Raw genomic sequence first — 24,286 nt, forward strand, 5'->3', positions numbered from 1 at the left:
GGTTACCTTTTCCCTGTGTCCTCCTTTTCCATGTATGCCTGTTTTCTGAGCTTTCTCCCTGAGCAAATGCTGACCTCCTCATCTCCCATGGTTGATTATTCTAAGGAATGCACCTCCTATTGCTTCTTTGGTGTTCCAGATTCGTAAATGTCCCAAACATGTTTGAGACAAACCTGTGTTCCTTAATTGTTGGGGAAAGATTTTGAAATACATTTATTAAATAAAAAAGAAACAGAAAACCTGTCTGGACCTGTAATTAAAGAGGCTGAATTGGTATTCAACTCAGAATAATGCTAGGAATGAGGAGCAGAAAAATCAAAGGGATTACATTCTTTGTTATGTGTTAAGGAGAATTGGCAGACCTCTTTTTTAAAAAACAAAACAAAAACCAGAGACTGCTCCTAAAGCTATAAATAATCCAAACTGAAACTAGGAAAATAAAGTTACAACCTGCTTTGGACAGAAACGATCTGACACATACATTTACTTATTTGATCATATTTTAAAAAGGCACAGGGCAGAATCACATTCCCTTTCTTAACAGGATCATTGTAAACACACTGAATTTAAGAGCTCTTAGTTTGCTTTATCGTTGACCCAAAAGCCTTTTCCTTCCCCTCCAGACTCCTCAGCCCTTTGGGAGGGATGGGGAAAGAGGTGGTGACAACAGCATGTGAGAACTCGTCACACCTAGTCTGTCTCCTTCCACTGGCAACAATGTGCCCTGCCTTATTCTTCCTCTAATGGCAGCAGGCATCAGCAGCTGTGTCCCTTTCCTCGGGAACTCAAACAATCACTCCACTCCTGTCAACTTGAGGGTCCAAGCAAATGGAATGGGGAAAGCAGAGGGTGGTAACTGAGGCAGAGATATGAGGAGGCCCTGAAGTGGTTCTTTGGACCATTTCAGACTGCCTTCAAGACCCAGCATCGTCACCTGCAAGAAAGCAAAAGAGAATCCAGTGAGTACAGAATGGGGCCTGGCATGATGAGAAATGCCATAGGGTCAAGGAAGATCGTCTAAAAGGAGAATATATGTGAGAAGCCTGGGGAAACAAAGAAAAAGTAGTAAAGGCCTGTCAATTCGTTTTGAAAAAGGTACATCTTAAGACTGACTGAGGTTCCTTACCTCTGTGGTAGAGGTAGTTTTAGGAGATGCAAGGTTTAAGACTCCATTTTCTGGCCACTGCAGCAAAATGGCATAAACATCTGGTCCTTTTGAGGTATACCTGGAAAAAACGAAACATCATTGTCAAAGCTACCTGGCTGGCTACCCTGCTACATACATAGTCTTACACATTTCCCTTTAAATTAGCTACCAATTCCAAGACATTGAGTCTGTCACTGCTACGTTACAAGGAAGCACTAGTAAGTGGATACCGGTTAAGGTAGATGGGAAGGAAGCAGCCTCTAAGACACTTTCTGGGGATCCTCTCCATTTCCCCTCCTCAAGCAGTAATTAAGTTTTCTTTAAAAGCTATTAACTCTTCTACTAGTTATTTCACACCGATGCCACTTAAAAGATTAGTCCAATCTTTTCATCACCAAATCCAAGTGAAAGCAGCAGAGTGTGTAGCAAAGGTGAGGTAAGAAATGAGGACAAGTTTGTTGCTCTGAAATTTCACTGTGTTTAGAGAAGAGGGTGAAAAATCATTAAACAGAAATGTAGCCAAAATAGAGGGATTGATGCGTGTCTCCGGATACAAAGACCAAGGCTTTTCAATAATTACACTAGCAGTTCCCTCTCATTGAGCACTTATCATGTGCCTGGCACTAGCTGACACTTCACATACTTTATCTCATTTAATTCCCCCAAGAACCCTATGAGATTAAGTATCGTTATCTTATTTTGTAGGAGCTCTGGTTAGCAGTCAAGTGCCTTAGGCACTACGCTACCTAAGGCATTTGACTGCTAACCAGAAGGCTGGCGGTTCAAACCCACCAGCCACTCCTCGGAGGAAGATGGGGCAATCAATCTACTTCTGTAGTGATACTGCCTCGGAAACCCAAGGATGGGTTGCCATGAGTCGGGTCTGACTTGATGGCAATAACAACAACATCATCTTATTTTGTAGTTGAAATAACCGAGACACAAGATCAAATAACTAAAGCCAGAATTCCAGGTGTGGATCACAGCTTCTCCATTCACTTGAGGCCTACTGTAAATGGTGACCAAGCATTAACTACGACCCATTTTAGAGGGCAGGCTAACATTCTCCACTACACTGACTGAAACTCTGTAGCACCTTATTTTCTCATCAAACCCACTGTCTCCCTCACTAGTCGAAGATATCCTGGTGGAATAAGCTATCACTGAACTGATGAAGAGAAAGGTAATATACAAAAAGCAGGTGACCAGCACAATATCACTAAGAAAAAAGAAGACACAAGAAAGTGCACAAGAGGTACAGACAACAAAGGTAAATACTATTATATAAACAATACTGCACTATCAGTAATAACAGACATTATTCTATGGATGGATACATAGGCAGACAGGCAAGATGATCAGTATGGGTAAGTTACTGGGAATACCCCCATGACTATTTGAGAGCCCTGGTGGCGTAGTACCTAAGGCATCTGACTGCTAACCAGAAGGCTGGCAGTTCAAACCCACCAGCCACTCCTTGGAAGGAAGATTGGGCAATCTACTTCCGTAGTGATACTGCTTTGGAAACTCAAGGAGGGGTCGCTATGAGTTGGATTCAACTTGACAGCAATGAGTTTGGTTTGGTATATATAGGTTTGGCAGACAATATTTCTATATACATATTTGTATGTACTATAAAAATGTCCATATATATAATAGAGCAAATAGGAGGCAATATGGTAACTTCTTAGCCACAACCAAAAACCTTCAGGGAGTGGGTTGCTGGACCTGTGGGCCTGGGACCATGGATGTAGGGGACATCAAGCTCAACTGGTATAACATAGTACACAAAAACCTTGTTCTGCCTGCTATTTTGGTGAGTAGTGACTGGGGTCTTAAAAGCTTGTGAGTGGTCATCGAAGATGCAATTATTGGTCTGTCCTCATCTGGAGCAAAGAGTGAAGAAAACCAAAGACACATGGAAACAATTAGCCCAAGGGACTAGTGGGCCATGGAAACCTCAGCCCAGACAACCCTGAGACCAGAATTAGATGGTGCCCAGCTGCCACTTGGAAAGGGATCAAAACTGTAGATGCTGAATAGAGTAGGAGAAAATTGTGGAACAAAACCCAAAATCTAAAAAAAGACCAGGCTTTTTGGTCTCATAGAAACTAGTCAAACTTCTGAGCCTATGGCCCCTAACCACCCTTCAGGCCTGGAATTGAACTCAATTCCTTGACTTAACCTTCAGCCAAACAACAGGCCCCCAAGGTGAACAATTATACTAGAGAGGGTGCATTCCTTAGAACAATCAACCATGGGAGATGAAAAGGGCAGCATGTGCTCAGGGAGAAAGCTCAGAAGGCAGGAATGCACAGGAAAGAAGGACACAGGGAAAAGATAACCACAGGGAGGAAGTGGGAAGAGAGCTATTACACTGTGGGGATTGCAATCAATGTCATGAAACAATGTGTATGAACTATTTATTGAATGGAAAATGAATGTGCTCTGTCAACTTTCACCCAACTCACAAAAAGTTTTCAAAAAAGGACACAACCTAATAGGGGAACACATTTTACAGCAAAAGAATTGCTCTGGGGTTCTTCAAGACAACTTCCAGCCTGGCTTGCAACATGTGGACCCAAGGAGGTCACAGTTCAGGATGGGCCACAGTCTTGTTCCTGCCTACAACAGAAGATTAGACTCACCAGACAGATGTCCCATTGTTATCTGATTGTACTCGCCACGGCTTAGAGGCATAGATAGCCTCCCCGTTGATGCTCAGCCACTTCCCGACAGCAAGAAGCCTTTCTTGGAAGATGGGCACAATCACTCCATCTTTGGTCGGTCCAATGTTGAGAAGATAATTGCCTCCCAAGCTCACTGTCCTAACCAGTTCCTGGAGAGAGCAGAAACAGAGAGAGCCTAGGTATGAATGCCAAACCTGGTGCTAAAAGGGGATGGAGACAGCATCTTCTGACTTCCTCTGATCTCACGAGGGGGAAACAGGGTCACCATCAATAGCTCAATGCTCATTTTTATGAGGCCAGACATACCGCTACCCTCCAACCTTTTTACTAATTCTGACACCAGCTGTTCTGGTTACCTAGTGCCACTCTGACAAGAATATACCACAAATAGGAAGGCCTTAACAGACAGTTGTTTATTCTTACAATTTGGAGGTTTTAAGTCCAAGTTCAAAGTGCCAGGCTCTAGGGGCTGGATAAAAGCCCCTCCATCTTGGGATCCAGCTCCGCCTCCTGCTCCCGGCCCACTGGAGCTAGAGGTGTTTCTTCACTCAGACAGCTGCTGGCTGCTGAGGCTGAAAAGACCCAAGATTGAAAAGTAAAAAGGCACAGTCCCGATGTTACCAAACGAAAAGGCAGGCCATTAACTTAAGTCCATTGTAAGTCCCAAGGTCAGCAGAGCATGGCAGGTTGCTGAACAACGACACGGCTACATGCAGAGTCCAAGCGTGCTATGGGCTCGAGACTATTCTCAAAGCTTCTTCTTATATACAGGAAGCAGACCGCATCACAAAGGCAGCTACTCAGCTGCTACTCAGTCTCATCATGGGGCATAACTACTACCAGCTGCCCAGCCACTCAACCAGGCCCAGCCAGGCTGACACACAAACATGGCCATCACACTAGGCTTCCCTTCCACAGCACTCACTCACTCTCTGATAGGTTTGATAATCTGTTGCAATGGCCACGCCAAACTCACAGACAATACTCATGATTATGGGTTTATTAGGGAAGTTAACAGGTTACAACTCAGGTTCAGATTCAGGAATGGTCTCAGGATGCAATTCTTCCATCAGGACAGCCTCCTCTCTGCTATGCCCTCAGGCATGCCTCTCTGGCCCTTGGCCTCTTGGCCTGGCCACTGCCCTGCTCCGGCAAATGTTACAAAGCTCTTTTAGCTTGATAGGTACAACTACCTATACCCCACTCTGCCAGCAAGCCTCCTGCCCAAGGGCACACAGCTTTCTTGCTTCATGGGCTTTTGCTGTTCTGTCTCCTGCTTGGCTCTACTGCTCCATCTCTCAGCCAAGAGTCTCTCTCTTGGCTAAAGAGGTCACAGGTCCAAGGATGTACTCTACTTCACCTCTAGCTCTTCTCTCTTGATGGCAGTGAGATCCCCCCTTCTGTCTTTAGGAAGGATCATTTCAAGCCTGGCAGAGTGATGAAACTAACCAATCCCAGCCTCAGAGTTCTACACACCTTATTTGCATGGTCCTACCCAGTAACCCAGTGGGAGTTATAAAGACTATGAAAAGCCATACTAAGTAATTCACTGCATTGCACCTGGTATTATGCTTAGGACACACAGATGTTGTGAAGAGAAAAAGAATCTAGGGTATGTTCCCCCTGCTGTGTGACTATCCTTTACTCTCTAAAAACTTTCATCTTAATTTTTTGTCATTACAAAAGTGGAAGAGAAAAAGCAGAAGAGACTCATGAGAAAACTGAAAACTATCTGTGTTACAAGATGGAGAAATACATTAACCCTTGATTATGGGCAAAAAAAAAAAGCAATTGTTATTGGAGGTGAGACTGCACTTCTCATGGGGCTTTGAGTAGAAGAAGGAAGGGTCATGTGTTAGAAGCACAAAATGTGGGCTGGGATGCTCAGAGAACAAGCACCTGGCAGTGAAAAGATCACATGGAGCAACCAGAGAATACAGGGAACAAAGAGGAGAGGTTTTGAGCAGTTGCCGTGGAGACTTCAGGGAGATGGAAGAGGGCTGAAGAACTTCAGGACACTCTGCTCCTGTGGGATGGGCTGACGGCTCCTTCAGGAAAATGTGCTGTAAAGAGATATATTCTTCTAGGCTTCTGGGGTAGGATTTGTATGTGTGTGTGTTTACTATGGCCTTGAACAGGTGCACTTCAAGCAAGTCCAGTAAAAGTAAGAGTACATACAGCACTCTCAAGAAAGGAGAATCCAGTACCCCTAGACACCACACCATTAACTTCTGATGTTTCCCTCCAGTCTTTTATGCAGTTAATTCACACAGTTGCAATAATGTTCGTAATATGTAAATCATTTGTTTTACACAACCCTCTAAGGTTTAACCCGTACTGCATTCAAGAACATTTTAACGGTCAAAGGCGAATTCCTAATTCAATTATATTTTTATGGCTGAGAGAAAGGGATAGTAATCCATATCCTGGTGAAAATGATCCTGGGAAGTACCCACAACTCCCTTTGGTAATTAGAATTATTTCCTAAGGACAGATGTTCCATTACCCTAAAGGGTTCTAACAATCTACACTTTTATGCAGTGTTTCCATTGCTCTTAGTTAGAAGACTGGTTAGAGAAGCTGTTAAGAAATAATTCAGAGGAGCTCTCACCGAAATGATTTCCTGTTCACTCGCAATGCTTGCCATCGCCATGTTGCGACGATAGCCCCAGGATGACTTGTCGATGGAGGTGCACATCTCCCACTTGTGGTCTGGCAAGCTCCCTGGCATGTATTTATCTTGACAGTTGTAGAAGTCTCCATGGTGACAGGAGCAGTTTTGGCCCCACCGGTCATTTACCACCACCTGATCCTAAAGGAAGGAAGTGTACTGGGTCATCAGGGTAAAATCACCTCACCTCCTTAATTAAAGCATTTTAATAAATGAAGAGTCTGTGGAAGCAAAGAAAAGCCTTAGTCTAGAGTGGTGCTGCTGCGTGCCGTCAAGTCCATTTTGAATCCTAGTGACTCCATGTGACGGAGGAGAACCACCCCACAGGGTTTCCTGGGCTATAATCACTAGGGAGCAGGCCGCTGCGTCTTTTTCCTGCAGAGTGTCTGGTGGGTTCAAACCACTAACTTCTGTTTAGCAGCCAAGCGCTTAACTCCTGCACCACAGGGCTTCTCAGTCTACAGCAGCAGTTCTCAGGTTCTCAAGCAGGAGCAAATTTGCCCTTTGGGGACACTGGCAATGTCTGCAGATACTTTCAGTTGTCACAACTGGGTTGGTGCCACCCGCATCTAGTGCATACAGGCCAATAATGCTGCTAAACATCCTCCAGTGCACAGGACAGGTCCTACAACAAAGAATTACCCAGCCTCAAACACCCACAGTGCCAAGTCTGAGGAACCCTGCGCTAGAGACGCAGAGCATCAGAGCTGGGTGAGTCTGTTTGAAAGACCATCTAACAATCAGTCAGTATTCTACTAAAGAGAGAAATGGAGGTACAGAGAGGATGCCTGAGGGCACAACTAGGCAGGGGAAAGCTGTGGCTAGGAATCAAGTATCTGAACCCAGCCAGAAGACTTTGCACAATGCAGCCCTAACTTTCTTTATGTAGATAAAGTCAACAGTCAAATATTCCTTCCTTCAAGGTTTAGCTGAACTATGAGAAATGATTACCTAGAATATCTTAATGCAAATGTTTAATGCAGTAGTGTATTTTATAACAGAGTGGTAAAGACAAGGAATAACTGAAAACCCTTTCCACTCATCATGGCAAAAAGGAGACATAAAAAAAATTTTAATCTGGATTTCCCTGTTTCAGGTTCTTTCACATTGCTGAGGAAGCTTTTCCTGCAGATAGTAAGTACCAAAGCAAAACAGAAGAGCACTTATTATTTGTGGATGAATCTGATACAATGTTTTGTACTCAATTAGCAATCCTTGGCATCACACTCAAAACTAAACCTGCTATCACTGAGTCGATTTTGACTCATAGCAACCCTGTAGGACAGAACTGCCCCATGGGGTTTCCAAGGTTATAATCTTTACAGAAGCAGATTGGCACATCCTTTTGTGTGGAGCAGCTGGTGGGTTTGAATTGCTGACCTTTAGGTTAGCAAGTGAGTGCTTAATCATTCCCTTAGGGTCTCAGAACTGAAAGGGGCAACTTATAAGCATCATGAGCTTTGAGGTCCACCCCTGGATCCACCAACTACTAGGCTAGGCAGGGTGCCTTAGGCAGGTGACTGCGTATCTTTAAGTCTTAGTTGCTTTATCTGTGAAAGAAAAGAAAAGAAAAGAAAGAAAAGAATCACCTACCTCACAGGGTTTTGAAAAGAATAAAAGTGACAGTGGCTTCTGGCACAGAGTGGTTGCTCAACAAGCCTTCATTCCTGTCTCCTTCACTCATTCCCTCATTCTCAGTACCCTCAGACAATTCTTCTCCCTGTACATGTGGCCCTTCAAGACACCCCACCTTGAACTTCTTTATAACGGCAGTCTCTAACTCAGCCCCTGACACGTGTGGTGTTCAGGCCAATGTCTGCAGATTGTGAAGACCTCAGGACATGCTTCTACTGTCATATTTATCAATCTGCAATGTAATTTGTCTTTCTTTTCAAATTGCAAGTTCCTTGACAGCAGAAACCATTTGACTCAATTCTGTACCCTCTGGCTCTAACATAGGGCACATCACAGAGCAGGCTTTCAGTGAATCCTGGCAGAAGCACAGGAGAATCTATAATCCTTATATCTCTACAGAGCGATTTTGCAAATGGGAGAGACCACCACACATGGAGAAGACAACTGTCCTGGTTGCTCTGGAATTAATTGTGTACGAAAGGCCAGAAAGACGGCCTCTGACCAGCTAAGCTTTTAAAATGGCACAGGGGTTGATATTTTCTTCCAAACCTGTATCTCTGCTTAAATCTTTTTTCTTTTTGTGATGCTCCTTGTGAACGCTTGCCTGTAATCCCAAATGATCTGGCTCCATGGGTGTATACCCTGAACATTATGTAAAAGTCACATAGAGAAAAATGAGGGATTGGAAACCCTATCCTTCACTCTGCATGCACCTACTTATTCAATACCTATTTACTCAGCAACTATGGTAGGGCTTAGATTGTGACAGGTATGGGGTATCCAAGGTGAACACAGCCTACTCCCTGTAGACTGGCAGAGGAGCCAGATATGTGGACAGTAACAGTATGATCTCATAGCAGAGTTAAGCACCTAGGGATTAATGTGTTTCTTGCTTCTGCCAGGAAAGGACATAAATTATCAGGAGTCAGACTTAGTTCATATTCAACCAATATCTATCACGGGTCTAACATTTGCCAAGTACTGTTCTTGGGGCTAGGATAGAACAGCAAATAGACCAAAACCTTAGCCCTCATGAAGTGGACACTTTAGTGGGAGAAGAAGACAATAAATATGGTAAATAATATTTCTAATGTATTAGATCACGAGACTAATTGAAAAATGAAGCAGGGAAAGGCATGGTGTGATGGGGCAAGCTGCCATTTTGGACAGGGTGGTTGGGGAGGGCTGCACTGAATGGATAGCATTTGAGTAAAGATCTGTAGAAAGTGCTGGCGTAAGCAGTGCAGATGCTCAGACAGGAGGAACAGAAAGAGAAGGTGCCGACTTCTCCCGATGACTAAAACATCCACCCTCCTGCCTTGTAGGGAGCACTATGCTTTCTCGGTGGATTACAAAAAGAGAACAGAAAGTGTCAAAAGTGTTGGAAAGAGGATGCAGGTTAGCAGGAAGTGAGAGCTGGAGCCATCATCTCAGGGTCTCTGGCCGGCCCCCATTTTTCTCAGAGCTCCTATGGACAGTTGAGATCACATGATTACCCTCTGGTTGCTTTCTGAAACAGAAGTCATCAAATTTCTCCTCAAAGTGCTTTCCTAACATTAGTACAGTTCAAAATAACCCTTTTCTAAATGCGTAAGAAAGGAGCTCTGGTAGCGTAGTGCCTAAGGCACTTGACTGCTAACCAGAAGGCTGGCGGTTTCAAACCCACCAGCCACTCCTTGGAAGGAAGGTTGGGCAATCCTACTTCTGTAGTGATACTGCCTCAGAAACCCAAGGAGGGGTTGCTTTGAGTCGGGGGACTCAATGGCACATAACAACAACAACAACAAATGCATAAGAAAGCACTCAGAAGAGCAGGGAAAACCTCCCTTAATCTGCCTTTGTTATCTTGGATGTCTGCCCTTTTTTCCTTTCTTTCCATTTTCTCATTTGGTAATACTGGGAGCTCTGGTGGCGCAGTGCCTAAAGCATTTGACTGCTAACCAGAGGCTGGCAGTTCAAACCCACCAGCCACTCCTTGGAAGGAAGGTTGGGCAATCTATTTCTTGGCAGTTCAAACCTACCAGCCACTCCTCGGAAGGAAGGTTGGGCAATCTATTTCCATAGTGATAATGCCTCGGAAACCCAAGGAGGGGTCACTATGAGTGGGATCCGACTCAACAGGCAGTGAGTTTGGTTTTGCTGATGGCTTGGGAATTCCATGTACTATTTCTACTACTTAAATTTAACAATATTTAAACCTGTATTTTTCAAAATCAAGAATTAAAGAGAAGGCATTAACATCTGTTAAGTGCCCCCCCTACCACCACTCCCTTGCCACAGTGTTGATAACACTATTTCTTATTGCTGCTGTTTGGTTACTGTTATTGTTGTTACTCTAGATCTTGTACTGATTTTACTGTAACTAAGTCATATCATTCCATACCTTGACAGGGCTATCGTTGTAGAGCCAAGCAAGAAAATCTGTTGAGTTCCAGTAAGTATCAGGACACTCCCACTCTCCATCCGACCAAATCAAGTCAGGCTTGTACCTGAAAGACATGCGATTAGGAGACAAAGCTTAAAATCTGAATGCATTCCCACTGAAATCTTGCGTACCTATTTTTGTAACAAACTTTTTTTAATGCATAGTTTTTTTTTTTTTAAATTGTGGTGAAAACATATGCACCAAAACATCCACCAAGAAAACAACTTTCACATGTACAGCTCAAAGACATTCCAACAAATATATTAAAATTAATTTCTTCCTATTTTGAAAAGCAGCATAAAATTACAATACAGAAAATGTAAAAAACTAAAAAGACAAGAACACAAACAAAACCCACTGTGTTAACATAACCATTATTTAATAAAAACATAGCATTTTGGTATATTTTCTCCTAGTCTTTTTCTTTATAAAGGACCCCTGGTGGCACGGTGGTTAAGTGCTTGGCTGCTAATCAAAAGGTCAGTAGATTGAACCCACCAGCTGCTCCGTGGGAGACAGATAAGGCAGTATGCTTCCATTAAAATTTACAGCCTCGAAAATCCTATGGGGCAGTTCTGCTGTGTCCCATAGCATCACTATGAGTTGGAATCAACTTGATGGCATGGGGGAGGGTGTCTAGTTTTTTCTTTATTCATTTTTAGAAAATGTAGCTTTAATCAGTATATTTACACTGGTTTCCTTCAAATACCTAATTCTAACTACAATAGTGGTGCTGCAGAACTCTAGGACTAGGGCTTCTGCTTCAACAATGTATTAAGAGCTTGACCTAATCACCCAAATGCATTTTTAAAATAAGTACCTAAAGCTTCTGCTATAAAGGATCTGCATATGTACCTTTCACATATTATTATTGAGCCCTACAAGGGCAGAAATTATTATTCTCATTTTGTTGTTGTTAGGTGCTGTGAGAGTTACAGTTGTGTGTCAACTTGGCTAGGCCATGATTCTAAGTGGTTTAGCAGTTATGATACAGTCATCTCCATGATGAGATCTGATATAATCACCTCCATGATGAGATTTGCTATGTATAGTCCATCAGTTCAAAGAAAGTTTGCTGTGGGATGTGGCCTGCTTCCAATATACATGGAAAAGCTCTGGCAAAGCTCTCTGGCTTTCTGCTGGATCTGGCTCATCATGCTCTCTGTTTCCTGGACTTGAACCAGGGGACTGCCATATTGCCTGCTCATCCTGGGATTACTGCCTTTGCAGCCTATGAGTTCACAGCCTGCCATCTTACCTGCTGATCTTGGATTCGTCAGCCTCTGAACCCAGCAGCCTGCTATATTCTCTGCTGATCAGCCCCTGTAGCTGCATGAGTCAGAAGAAGCCTCCAGCTTGACATCTGACCCACAGACTTGGGACTTGCCAGCCTCTACAACAGTGTGAAAAATTTCTTTGACATAAATTTCTCTCTATACATGTATACATAAGGAGCTCTGGTGGTGAAGTGGGTAAGGCATTTGGCTGCTAACCAGAAAGTCAGCAGTTCAAACCCACCAGCTACTCCACAGGAAGAAGATGAGGCAATCTACTTCCATAAAGATTCATAGCTTTGGAAACCCAACGGGGGTCACTATGAGCTGGAATCAACTTGATGTCAGTGGGTTATGTGTACACATATAAGCTTCACTGGCTTTGCTTCTCTAGAGAAACTCAACCTAAGACACATACCATCAAATCAGTTTTGTTAGAGAGATCGTATGTACAACAGAAGGAGGCACTACCCAGGCCTGTGCCATCATCACAATCATTGCTATGCTTCCGCCCATCATCACAGCCACTGTCAATCCATTTTATTGAGGGTCTTCCCCTTTTTCATTGACCCTCTGCTTTATCTAGCAGGATACCCTTCTCCAGGGACTGGTCCCTTCTGACAACGGGACCAAAGTATGAGAGATGAAGTCTGCCCATTCTCACTTCTAGGAGCATTCCAACTGTACTTCCTTCAAGAGAGATTTGTTCTTCTAGCAGTCCATGGTACATTCAATACTGTTAGCCAACACCACAATTCAAATGAATCAATTCTCCCACAGTCTTCCTTATTCATCTCCAGCTCACACATGCAAATGAGGCTAATGAAAATACCATGGCTTGGGTCAAGTACACCTTAGTCTTTAAAGTGACATCTTAGCAGTGGATTTGCCCAATGTAATGCATCATCTGATTTCCTGACCTCTGCTTCCATGGGCATTGATTGTGGATCCAAGTAAAACGAAATCCTTGACGATGTCAATCTTCTCTCCATTTATCATGATGCTACTTACTGGTCTAGTAGTGAAGATTTCTGTTTTCTTTATGTTTAGATTTAACCCATACTGAAGGTTGTAGTCTTTCATTTTTATCAATAAGTGCTTTAAGTCTTCCTCGCTTTCAGAAAGCAAGGTTGTGTCATCTGCATACCACAGATTGTTAATGTGTCTTCTTCCAATCATGATGCCATGTTCTTCTTCATATAGCCCAGCTTCTCAAGAGTACTTGCTCAGCATACAGATTGATTAAGTATGGTGAAACGGTACAACCCTCGTGCACACCTTTCTAGATTTTAAACAACATAATATTCCCTTGTTCTTTTCAAATGACTACCTCTTGGTCTATGTATAGGTTCCTCATGAGCATGATGAAATATTCTGGAATTCCTATTTATTACAGTGTTATCTATAATTTGTTACAATCCACACAGTTGAATGCCTGTGCATAGTCAATAAAACACAGGTAAACTGGTATTTCCTTTCAGTCAAGATTCATCGGACATCAGCAATGATATCCCTTATTCCATGTTCTCTTCTGAAGCCAACGTGAATTTCTGACAGCTCTCTGTTGATGTACTGCTGCAACAGTTTTTGAATTATTCCCATTTTAGAGACTGAGAATCTGAGGTTCAGAGGGTGATTTGTTTTAGGTGACAATGTTTGTAAGTAACAGGAACTTGAATGCAAGTGCAAATCAGACCTATGCTGTGCTCCCTAATTAGGCCTGTAAGCAGACTCCAGGAAAAGATGGCCAGTCTAAGGAACAAGCTATAACACAGCCTGTTTTACTGTGGGCAAGAAACTGTACCAGACACCTTATACTCATTACTCATCGCCAACAACCCTAGGGGGTACTCTTCTCTCCATTTTGCAGCTAAAGAAACAGATGTAGAGAGCTTAAGCAGTTTGTTCAAGGCCACACAGCCAGTAATAATAATAATAAACTCTGGGGTTTCTAACCTAGTACTGTCTGACTCCAAGCCTCTGCTAGTACCTTACAACTCTGCCATCTCCTTAGAGAAACCTTTTTTTTTTTTTTGAGTCTAAAATGAGCATCCAGACGGAGATGGTTGCCTCTTAAGCTTTCAGGGTCCGCCATTCTCTATAAGCCTCCAGACACCAGAAGGGCAAACGAGGGCTAAAACGTGGTGAAGATTAGTGCCAAATCCCAAAGTGAAAGTGATCATTTTAAGAATAACAATGACACTAATAACAGCCTTACTCTGTACCAGGCACTGTAATAGGTACTTTTTGACATATTATTCTGAACCCTACAAAACAGGCCTCACTTGCCAGAGTGAGACTTTGAGACTCAGAAAGGTGACCTGTTCAAGGTATCAATACTCATAAGTAATAAAAGCTAAAGTTCAAAACAAATCTACCCAATGCCAAATCCTATGTCGTGTCCATTTGCAGTATGATAGATCACTTATGTGTGTTCTTTCTTGCCATGGTCTTGTAATAGCCAACAAATGACTGGATGGGATTAGGCAAATGAGGTGCTTATGGCCCACCAAAGGGATTAGATGGCTTGGTAATAATACAACTAAGGTGCACACTACCCTTGTGGGGCTGGGACCATGCAAATAAGGTGTATGAAACACTATTGAGGGGACAGGTCAGTTTTGCCATCCTGCTAGGCTTAAAATGAGCCATCTCAGAGGCGACGGGGGAATGCCTTACTACTACCCATAAGAGATGGAACCAAAGCGTGTCCTTTGGACCCAGTGTCCCCATGCTGAGAACCTCCTAAACCTGGGAGATAGAGAGAAAGAGAGCTGTAACATTGCAGATGGTGCAAGATGGTGAGAAGCAGCAGCAGTGAAACAGTAGTAGCAAAAATCATGAGACTAGCATGAGATGGTGTAGCCTATAGAGCAAGGTGGCTACATTGGGTGTGCTGACCCAAAGAGCAAGGCAGCTGAATGCCTTTGGGCAGGAGGCACCCTGGCCAAACAGGATGCCTTTAGGCATTTGGCAGAGCTAGACTTAGTGACCCATGAAGCAGGAGAGATGACTGTCATTTGGTTAGCCAAGAGGCTTGCTGGCAGAGTGGGGTGCCTCTGGGCACTAACTGGTGGAGCTAAGGAGCTTTGTAACACTTGCTTGAGCAGGACAGAGGCTGGGCCAGTCCAAGAGGCCAAAAGGTTGAGAGACCAAGGGCCAGGGAGATGCTTGCCTTCAGACATGGCTGAGAAGCTGCCTTGACTGAGGAACTGTATCCTGAGTCATTCTTGATCCTGAACTGCGTAACCTGCTACTTCCTTAATAAACCCTGTAATTGTGCGTATTGTCTGTGAGTTGTGTGTGACCACTGCAATGAATTATTGAACCCAGTACAGAAGTAGAGAGTGCCATTGGAGGGATGGCTGGTGCCAGAATTAGTAAAAAGGATGGAGACAGGAGGTATGTCTGACCTCTCTCCATAGGGATCAGCTTTGGGCTACTGATGCTGATAATAATTCTCCTTCCCTCTTGTGAAGTCAGAGGAGGAAGTCAGACTATGCTGCCATTTTTACACCATTAGACCGGACTGTCTCTCTCCAAGGCCCTGACAAACAGAAAACAGCATGCAAGGAGAAACCTGATGTTCTGACTTACCATCCTCCTGGTTTTTGTTTGACTATTTTAATATATAAAGGCAATATGACCAGAAGTTTTGAAAAGTAGGAGAGAAAAAAATAAAACATTATATTTTGCCTTAGTATGACCACCACTTTTATTATTTTAGGAACTCTGGTGATGCAGTGGTTAAAGCATTCAGCTGCTAACCAAAAGGTTGGTGGTTCAAACCCATCAGCTGGTTTGAACCAAACCAGTGAATTTGGTTTTTGTTTTTTTATTATTTGATGTCTTCTAGATTTTTTCATATGTCTTCTCTGCTCCCTTCTCTACTTAGCACACCCTACAGAAGGCTTTGATTTCACTGACAAATGTCATATGCCAAAAACAGTTGCTTCTTACCTATTAACGAGATCATACAGCTCTGGCATTGTTTTCGAACTGACAAAATACTGTGTCTTCAAGCCATTTTTCTTATCAAGTAGGTAGAGTGGATGGAACCATTCTAAGAGTGAATGGTAAAGTCCATAGCGTATATTCCTTAAATAGAAAAACAGAATAGCACATGTCATCAAGCAAAGAAAAAACAATTTATCTTAAGTTCTACCATTTTCACATCTCAGTGAAACTCACTCACAAGGGCATGGGGGGTGGGGTGGAATCTAAATCCATTTCCTCAAATTATCCATTAACATTCACTAAGGAAAAAATTGGGGTTTATTGTATTTTTGATAATACACACAACTACTCTTTATACATAAGTATTTAAACATCAAGATGTCATTTAAATCATTTTGTATGGCAACTGTCTTAATACTTAACTTATCCTCAGAAGTAACCACTACTAACATTTTCTACATAGTTGAAATGAATGAATACAGGTTTATTGTTTTATTTACCTAAGATTTACTGATAATTCTTAACAGATCTCAAATGAAAGGACGTTCCAATCACCTACTTTTATCACAACAAACCTTGTTCTGAGTAAAGAATGGTGAAACTCTATAATGCAAGCAACATTACATATATATTGCAACATTACATTACATAATGTAAAGATAACATTGTAGGGGCACAAATAAGGCAACAAAAAAAGAGATAAAAACCATGTCTCTTAAAGTCTAAATATAATCAGTGTTTTGAAATTTTATAGCATGACTACTAGCAATACACAGCTTGGGAAACTGCATGTCAAAAGGTTAACAGGTAAGTTTTCTCTTGAGGGTCAGATAGTCTTCTAGGCTTTGTGGGCCACTGGGTCTCTATCACAGCTACTCAACTCTGAAATCATAGCTCTCTGTAGCTCAAAAGCAGCAACAACAAAGCATAAACCAATAGATGTGGCTATGTCCCAGTCAATTTTATTTACACAGACAGCTGGCCTGTTCTGGAAACAGGACATCAGGTTTACCAAATCAGATGGGGAGTGGCACAGTACCCCTTTTCCTCCAGCCCTGCTACTCCCTAGCACTTTGATCATAGAACATTACTTCCTATTAAATGGTAAATGTTAGGAATTACTCATTAGACTCTTAACTGTATGTCTCTTTACCTAACTTTTTGCTGCTATAACTGCCTTTTTGGGTCTCTCACATGATCTATCATTCACCCAAACTTTCCACGGATGCCTGCAAAGTTCTGTGCTGACTACAAAGGCCTCCATGAGACACAGGGCCCAGGCTGCAAAAGGCCCTGGGTTGTGAGGTTCCCAGAGGGGCTCCTTTGCAGACTGCAGATGGAGCGCCGTGGCCTGTGCTGGGCACCCTTCACTAACCGGATATGGCCATGAATGGTGTCACCCTTGGCCATGTAAAAACTGCCAAGCTTCAAACACTGATAATTCAAAGACCAGAAACCCTTCAGGTTACTTCAATTGCCTGCTAAACACAAACTGAGAAAACACAAAAAAGTATAGAAGTTATGGAACACTGCAAGGCTAGATCAAAAGAGATGATGGAGTAACCATCCTGACACACACCTCTTTCGGAGAGCTGTTCCCAGCTCCCCAACCAAGTCACGATGGGGTCCCAGGTCCTGAGAGTTCCAGTTCCAAGACACAGGACTCGGCCAGTTTGTAAAGCCTTCATGATGCTTTGTGGTCAGGACCACATACCTGTAGACATGCAAACCGTGTGAGCAAAAGGAAGTGAGTAGTGGGCTAGGGGCAAGTTCATACTTAGCAGGCCTGAGGTTTTTAAAATGGTTGGAGAACTTGACTATAGGAAATGTACAAGTGACTATATTAGTGATATTCAGGGAGTTGCTGTAGTCACAAGTTCCTTTGGGCACTGCTTCAGGAATGGAAGCAAATTTGAAGAAGCTACCAACTTTGTCCCCAGCCAAGAAGGAGGCTGAGAGGGAAGAAGCGGGAAGTGGGGAAAAGAAGAACACCACAGCTCTCAGATTCTTCAACCCTCTGGACATACAGGATTAGACTGTTTGCCCTCAGCAGAAAGAGCTCACTATTGGAAATAGCAGATGGTAGAAAATTGTTTGTTTTATCAAGTCTATATGGACTGCCTGTTATTTACAGAAGTGACAAAGGATTACAAGAGCTGGGCAGAAAAGGCAAGTGTTGAAATAGCAACCAGATCACTACAGTTTCATTTGCTTTTTTGGCAGAAAAACAGACATTGCCTACATGGGATAATATAAACACTGGCTGGTGGGGACTCCAGGACTTTAAAAAGACAACTATCAAAACGTTGCTGTGACTGATGTGGGCTGTCTGAAAAACAGCTTACACCTAAAAGCCTGAAACCATTATCACAAATTTAAGGCATTTTAGGGTCCTCTGTGCTGTAGAGTAGGGATTGGAAATGTTTCCTACCAAGGGCCAGGGAGCAAGTACCTTAGGCCTTGTGGGCAACATTTAGGAGCCCTGATGATGCAGTGACTAAGCACTTGGCTGCTAATCAAAAGGATAGCAGTTCAAATCCACCAGCTGCTCTGTGGAAAGATGTAGCCATCTGCTTCCACAGAGATGTGCAGCCTTGGAATTTCCAAGGGGCAATTCTACTCTCTCCTATAGGGCTGCTCTGAGTCAAACTGACTAGATGGAAATGGGCAACATTCGTTCCTTTATATTCTTTTCTTTTCCACAATCCTTTAAAAAATGTAAAAATCATTCTTACCTCATGGGCCTTACAAACCAAAGCAGAGTACCAATCCCTCTAGTCATAGCTTGCAGACCATATAACATAGTTTTTAGTGGTGTCATGAGATTTGGAGTCTAGGACACTGGTCCCTTCCTCTCTTTGGGCTTGTCACCTTGTCCACGACATAAGAGATCTGGTTAGAGAATGTCTCCCAGATTTTAATTTTTTTTTAATTTGTAAATTATGTATTTCCAAGGATTGCTAAAGCTCCTAGAGGTTGGTTCCTGAGCAGCTCAAATGGTCTGTACTCAACTACTAACTTAAGGGTTGGTGATTCAACCCACCCAGTGGCACCATGGACAAAGGGCCAGGCAATCTGCTTCTGTAAAGATTGTTGTTGTTGTTGTTGTTATTTGCCGTTGTAAAGATTACAAATGAGAAAACCCTGTGGGGCATTTCTATCACGTAACACACGGGGTCACCACGAGCTGGAACTGACTTGACAGCAACAGGGTGCTTTTTTAATGCCCCTAGAAGACAGAGGGAGCTCTGGTAGTGGAGTGGTTTAAGTATTCAGCTGCAACGAAAAAGTTGGTGGTTCAAACCCACTAGCTGGTCTGGGAGAAAGATGAGGCAGTTAGTTTCCATAAACATTTATAGTCTTGGAAACCCTATGGGGCAATTCTACTCTTTTCTATGGGGTCATTATAAGTCGGAATCAACTTGATAGTGGATTTTATTCAGAAGACAGTGAGAGTCCCTAAGTGGTGCAACCAGTTAAGAGCTCGACTATTAGCCAAAAGGTTGAACCCACCCACAGGCACCTTGGAAGATCTACTTCCAAAAGGTCGCAGCCTTGAAAACTCTATGGAGAAATTCTACTCTGCGCACATGGGGTTGTCATGTGTTGGAACAGACTGGACTACAATTAACAACAACAGAAGATGGAGAACATGTCCTCTGTACTCAAGTCTTATACTCCTATACATTTAGTGGTGAACACTAAATACCCAGAGTAATTTCTTAATATGAGAGACATCTAAACTAGGACTCTGAAGATGACTGAGGAGCCAAAGGATGGAAAGAAGACTGTTCTAAGCCAAAAGCAGGAACCTTCCGATTCCATTTTTACTCCACCACAACCCGCTTCCCTCCCGGCAGTCAAACTAATCCTTCTAAAAGCTGAGAGCTGTTGTGGTGCACCATCGAGTCAATTCTGACTCACAGTGACTGCACAGGACAGAGCAGAACGGCCCCATAGGGTTTCCTAGGCTATAATCTTTATGGGAGCAGATCTTTACTCCTGTGGAGTGCCTGGTAGGTTTAAACAGCTGACCTTTTGCTTAGGAGCTGAGTGCTTAACCACTGTGCCACCAGGGCTCCTTGAACCCGAGAGTAACCACTCCCTAACTTAACAACCAGCAACGCACTACCCTGAGGACTTACACCTTCAGGATTGCCTTAGTCTTCAACAACCTCATGATTTTTGTCTCCCCCTCCCCAACCTCAACACTCTGCTGGTTCTTCAAGGAGCTCTGGTGGTATAGTGTTTAAGGCGTTTGGCTGCTACCGAAAAGTTGGTGGTGATTCAAACTCAGCAGCCGCTGCACAGGAAAGATGGGGCAGTCAGCTTCCAAAGATTTACAACTGTGGAAACGCAATGGGCATCACTCCTGGTAGGCACAGTGGTTAAGCCCTGGTGGCACAGTGGTTAAGCACTCAGCTCCTAAGCAAAAGGTCAGCTGTTTAAACCTACCGGGCACTCCACAGAAGTGACGCCTGGGAGTCAACCTGGGAGTCAGAATCAGTGAGTTTGTTTTTTTTGAGTTTTCTGGTTCTTTACACTCTTTCAGTTTTCTGAACCAAACACTTGCAGGAGCCAACAGTTCTTAAGACAACGTAAACATTGCTCGAGCACTTTCTATACACAAAGCACAGAGAAGAGTGGATGTAATCCATACTGTCTCCCAAACGCTCTAGAACTCCCTTCTCTCCCCTTTCCACGGTATTATAGTCGAGCAGAAAGGAACTAGGGCAATTCTTCCTATTACCAACAAGGGGGCTGCTGGGAGGTGCAGCGATTTGTCCCAAGGTGGTTCGCAGTTGAGGTAGGACCAGAATCCATACCAATGGTTTAAAATTCCGGAATCCTGACCGTCTTGTCAGCCAGGCAGGGGCAGACATCTGGTATCACCCAGCTCAATCCTCTCGATATAAAGGTGTAGATACTGAAGACTTTCCAGCTCATCTCCTCCCTGTAACCTTTATTTTCTAGTCTCCAGGCTCTGGCGTCCCAGTTCTGTAACCTTCAGTAGGCAAAACACGCGACTTGGGGCTATGTTTAAGTCAGACACATCCGTGTCGTGATGTCTCCCTCCGCTTACAGTTCTTGTCTCTAAACCCCACCTCCTTTTGCTCTCACCTGCGGATCAGTGCCTAAGGGACTTGTCTGTTAACCAAAAGACTAGCGGTTCAAACACCAGCCACTCCTCGGGAAGGAAGACTGGACAATCTACTTCCGTAGTGATACCGCCTCGGAAACCCAAGGAGGGGTCGCTACGAGTCGGATCCGACCCCACGGAAGTGAATCTGGTTTTGGTTTTGGCTAGCGGGGAAGGAGCCCTCCCGCCCACCCCGCGACCGCTCACCTAGCCCCTGCCGCCCGGAAGAGGTCGGCCCAGTCGTCCGGCTGGAAGAAGGTGGCCGTGAACTGCGGCCCGAAGTCAGCGTAGGTGAAGCCGGGCGGGTAGTTGTTCCTCATGAAGAGCTCGTACGGGGCCCGCCCTTCGCCCTTCCAGTGCCACCAGAACCACTCGCTGCCCCATGCCGGCACCGAGTACACGCCCCAGTGCACAAACACCCCGAATTTGGCGTCGTCGTACCAGCCCGGCAATGGCCGGGCGTCCAGACTCTCCCAGTCTGGGGTGTAGCGGCGAGGAGCTCTGTGCTTCGACTGCGTGGCTCCAAGAATCAGAAGCAGGAGCACCGTGACGCCCACCACCTGCGACTGCATCTTAGAGTTGCGTGAGCTGTTTGCGCACCTCCACCGCCCCCTCTTAACGCGCTGGTGGTGGCAGCGCGGTTTTCACCCACTCTAGCTAATGATTGGCTCGGAAGTAAGCAAAGGGGCGGGTCAACCTGGAAGGCGTAACAACCAAGTCTTCTCCACCGTATCCGCCTTCTCTGTAGCGCCCTCTGGCGCTCAGAGTCAGAAAGACGCTAGGAGGGGTGGAGAGCGCTTGACCGGTGGAGGAATGAAAACTTTAAAAGGAAGTCTATTGCGGGGTTAAACCGTGGTTGTTGTTATGTGCCGTCGAGTCAAACCCGACTCATAGCGACCCCACCTTGGGTTTCCGAGGCAGTATCACACGGAAGTAGGATTGCCCAACCTTCCTTCCGAGGAGTGGCTGGTGGGTTTGAACCGCCAGCCGTCTGGTTAACAGGCAAGTGTCTTAGCCACTATGCTACCAGAGCTCCCATAGTAGTCCATTTTTCTGCAGCAATCTTGCAGAAAGGGTTGGCTGAAGTCAGATCTCGAGATTTCTTTAGTGGGCAGCTGAGAGCCAATAGGGGGCTTTTGAGCTGTAGTATGGAGGGGCTAAGGCAGGGATATCAGATGGAAGGGCATTGTAACAAATGGCCCTGGCAGAAATAACAGAACTTGAGGTACAGAGATGATGGGAGAGAGAAAGCAGTATGAGAGAGGTAGGGAGGAATGAAAGGAGCCCTGGTGGTGCAGTAGTTAAGTGCTTGGCTGCTAAACCAAAATATTGAATGTTGGAACCCACCAGCCTCTTTGCAGGGAGAAAGATGTGGCAAACCCTATGACAACCCTATGGGGCCGTTCTCTCTTCTATAGGATGCCTATGAGACAATCGACTCCACAGCAACAGGTAGTAGGGGGATGAGGGAGAAAAGTGGGCACTGAGTGAGGAAGAGCAAGCGTGACTATTTTGCCTGTCTAATATTTATTGGGGAGCTCTGGCAGCATGGTGCCTAAGGCATTTGACTGCTAACCAGAAGGCAGGTGATTCAAATCCACCAGCCACTCCTCAGAAGGAAGGTTGGGCAATCTACTTCTGTAGTGATACTGCCTCGGAAACCCAAGGAGGGGTTGCTATGAGTTGGATCTGACTGGACAGCAGTGAGAGTTTGTTTTTTGTTTTAGTATTTATTGTTTTCTATTATTCTGAGGTGATTTAAAAAATCTTAGTGTCTAATTGGAATGATAAGACCCATGCACAGGTCTCCATGAAGGACCATTTTCAGAGTACCAGGGCTGATAAATTGAGAGCCAGGAGGTGCCAGGCCTGAATAAGTATCTGTGTGAACCTTTTCTGGCCAAGAAGTCAGCCTCCTGCTTAATTCCTTCATACTTTTTGTGCTCAGACAGGTGGAGACACCATCCACGTATGGGATATATGTAACAGTGGTGTGATGTCCCATAAGCCACAATCAGTCTCACTTATCAGTGAGAGAACTGCAGTGTCAGAGTTGGAAGGACTTTGGAGATCCTCAGAATCACCCCGTTCTCCACCTCTCCCATTTCACAGAGGGGGAAACTGAGGCCCAGAGACAGGGAGGGAGTTGCCTAAGATCACACAGCTAGTTTGGGTCAGAGGTGGGACCAGAATTTAGGTCCTTGGATGCAGAATCTATGGCTCTCTCCATGCTGTCTCTTTCGCACCCCAGAGGAAGTCTTAGCCTATGTTAATAGAACCAAGAGCTTCCTCATTCTGGGAGTGATAAAGAAACATAATGACTGTTTCCCACTAGGTACCTATTTTATCTTTTGTGGTTTGATCCAGTGTTTTCTCTGTAAAACTGTTGAAATGTCCAAAATAACAGACACCTTTTTCTTTTATTTTATCTTGATTTGGGTGAAGATTTACAGAGCAAATTCACTTTCCATACAGCAGTTCACATATACTTTGTCTCATGTCATTGACCACAGTTTACCACAATGCAACAGCTCCCCTCCCACTTCCTCCTCATAGTTACCTCTTCCCAGTGTCCATCTCTCCATACTCTCCTGCCCCCTGAGCTGTCTCCCTGTGCATAAGCAGCCCTTCCTTCTTCCATGATTGTTCTCTCCAGGGCGTGTGTCTACTTGAGGTAAATGTTTAACTCACATGCCTGTACTTTGTTTGACTGGAAACCACAGGTGTGGGCTCAGTTCCAGACCTGAAGGGCAGCTCGGGGCCATAGTCTCAGTGGTTCCACCAGGTTATATTGTACCAGCAAACCTGGTCCCCACCTTTTTTTTTTTTTTTTTTTGGCTCCAAATGATTTTGAGTTTTGTTCCACATTGTTCTCCCTCTCTATCCAGGATCTCCTACATCCCTTCCAAGTGGATGACTAACAGACACCTTCAAATAAACTCAATCTACACATTTACTAGTGATTAGAGTAGTTCCACCACTCATCTGTCAGTTTGTCATACTGTGGTGGCTTGTGTGTGCTGTGAGGCTGGAGGCTATGCCCCTGGTATTTCAAATATCAGCAGGGTCACCCACAGTGGACAGGTTTCAGTGGAGCTTCCAGACTAAGACAGACTTGGAAGAAGGAAGTGACTTGTCAAATAATTGGCCAGTGAAAGCCTTATGAATAGCAGTGAAACACTGTCTGATATATTACTGGAAAACTTTACGAATAGCCCAGAAACATTGTCTGATACAGTGCCAGAAGATGAGCCCCTCAGGTTGGAAGATATTCAAAATATGACTAGGGAAGAGCTGCGTCCTCAAAGTAGAGTCAACCTTAATGACACAGATGGAGTAAAGCCTTC

The 24,286-nt window shown here is 44.2% G+C and overlaps 1 protein-coding gene across 1 annotated transcript; it reads right to left on the reverse strand.

Moving 5' to 3' along the window:
- Window positions 1–793: 793 nt before the first annotated feature.
- FUCA1 (alpha-L-fucosidase 1) lies at window positions 794–21,511 on the reverse strand. Its single transcript, XM_007935718.1, has 8 exons — window positions 21,147–21,511; window positions 17,379–17,513; window positions 15,803–15,940; window positions 10,527–10,632; window positions 6,449–6,649; window positions 3,796–3,986; window positions 1,127–1,226; window positions 794–934 (listed from the first exon to the last, which is right to left on the reverse strand). Exons 1-8 carry the CDS (start codon window positions 21,509–21,511, stop codon window positions 794–796), a joined length of 1,377 nt encoding a protein of 458 aa, XP_007933909.1.
- Window positions 21,512–24,286: the final 2,775 nt, after the last annotated feature.

This window comes from Orycteropus afer, unplaced genomic scaffold (genome assembly GCF_000298275.1).
Source record: "Orycteropus afer afer isolate SDZICR_OR568_19922 unplaced genomic scaffold, OryAfe1.0 scaffold00031, whole genome shotgun sequence".
Lineage (NCBI taxonomy): Eukaryota > Metazoa > Chordata > Mammalia > Tubulidentata > Orycteropodidae > Orycteropus > Orycteropus afer.

Bases quoted from the DNA above. Each gene is read 5' to 3' on its own strand.
- FUCA1 (XM_007935718.1), bottom strand. From the start codon at position 21,511: ATGCAGTCGCAGGTGGTGGGCGTCACGGTGCTCCTGCTTCTGATTCTT. The intron at 10,633-15,802 runs GTAAGAAGCAAC...CATGTCTTTCAG, and splicing joins CTGTATGATCTCGTTAATAG to GTACAAGCCTGACTTGATTT. The intron at 1,227-3,795 runs GTGAGTCTAATC...CGTTTTTTCCAG, and splicing joins AACAATGGGACATCTGTCTG to GTATACCTCAAAAGGACCAG.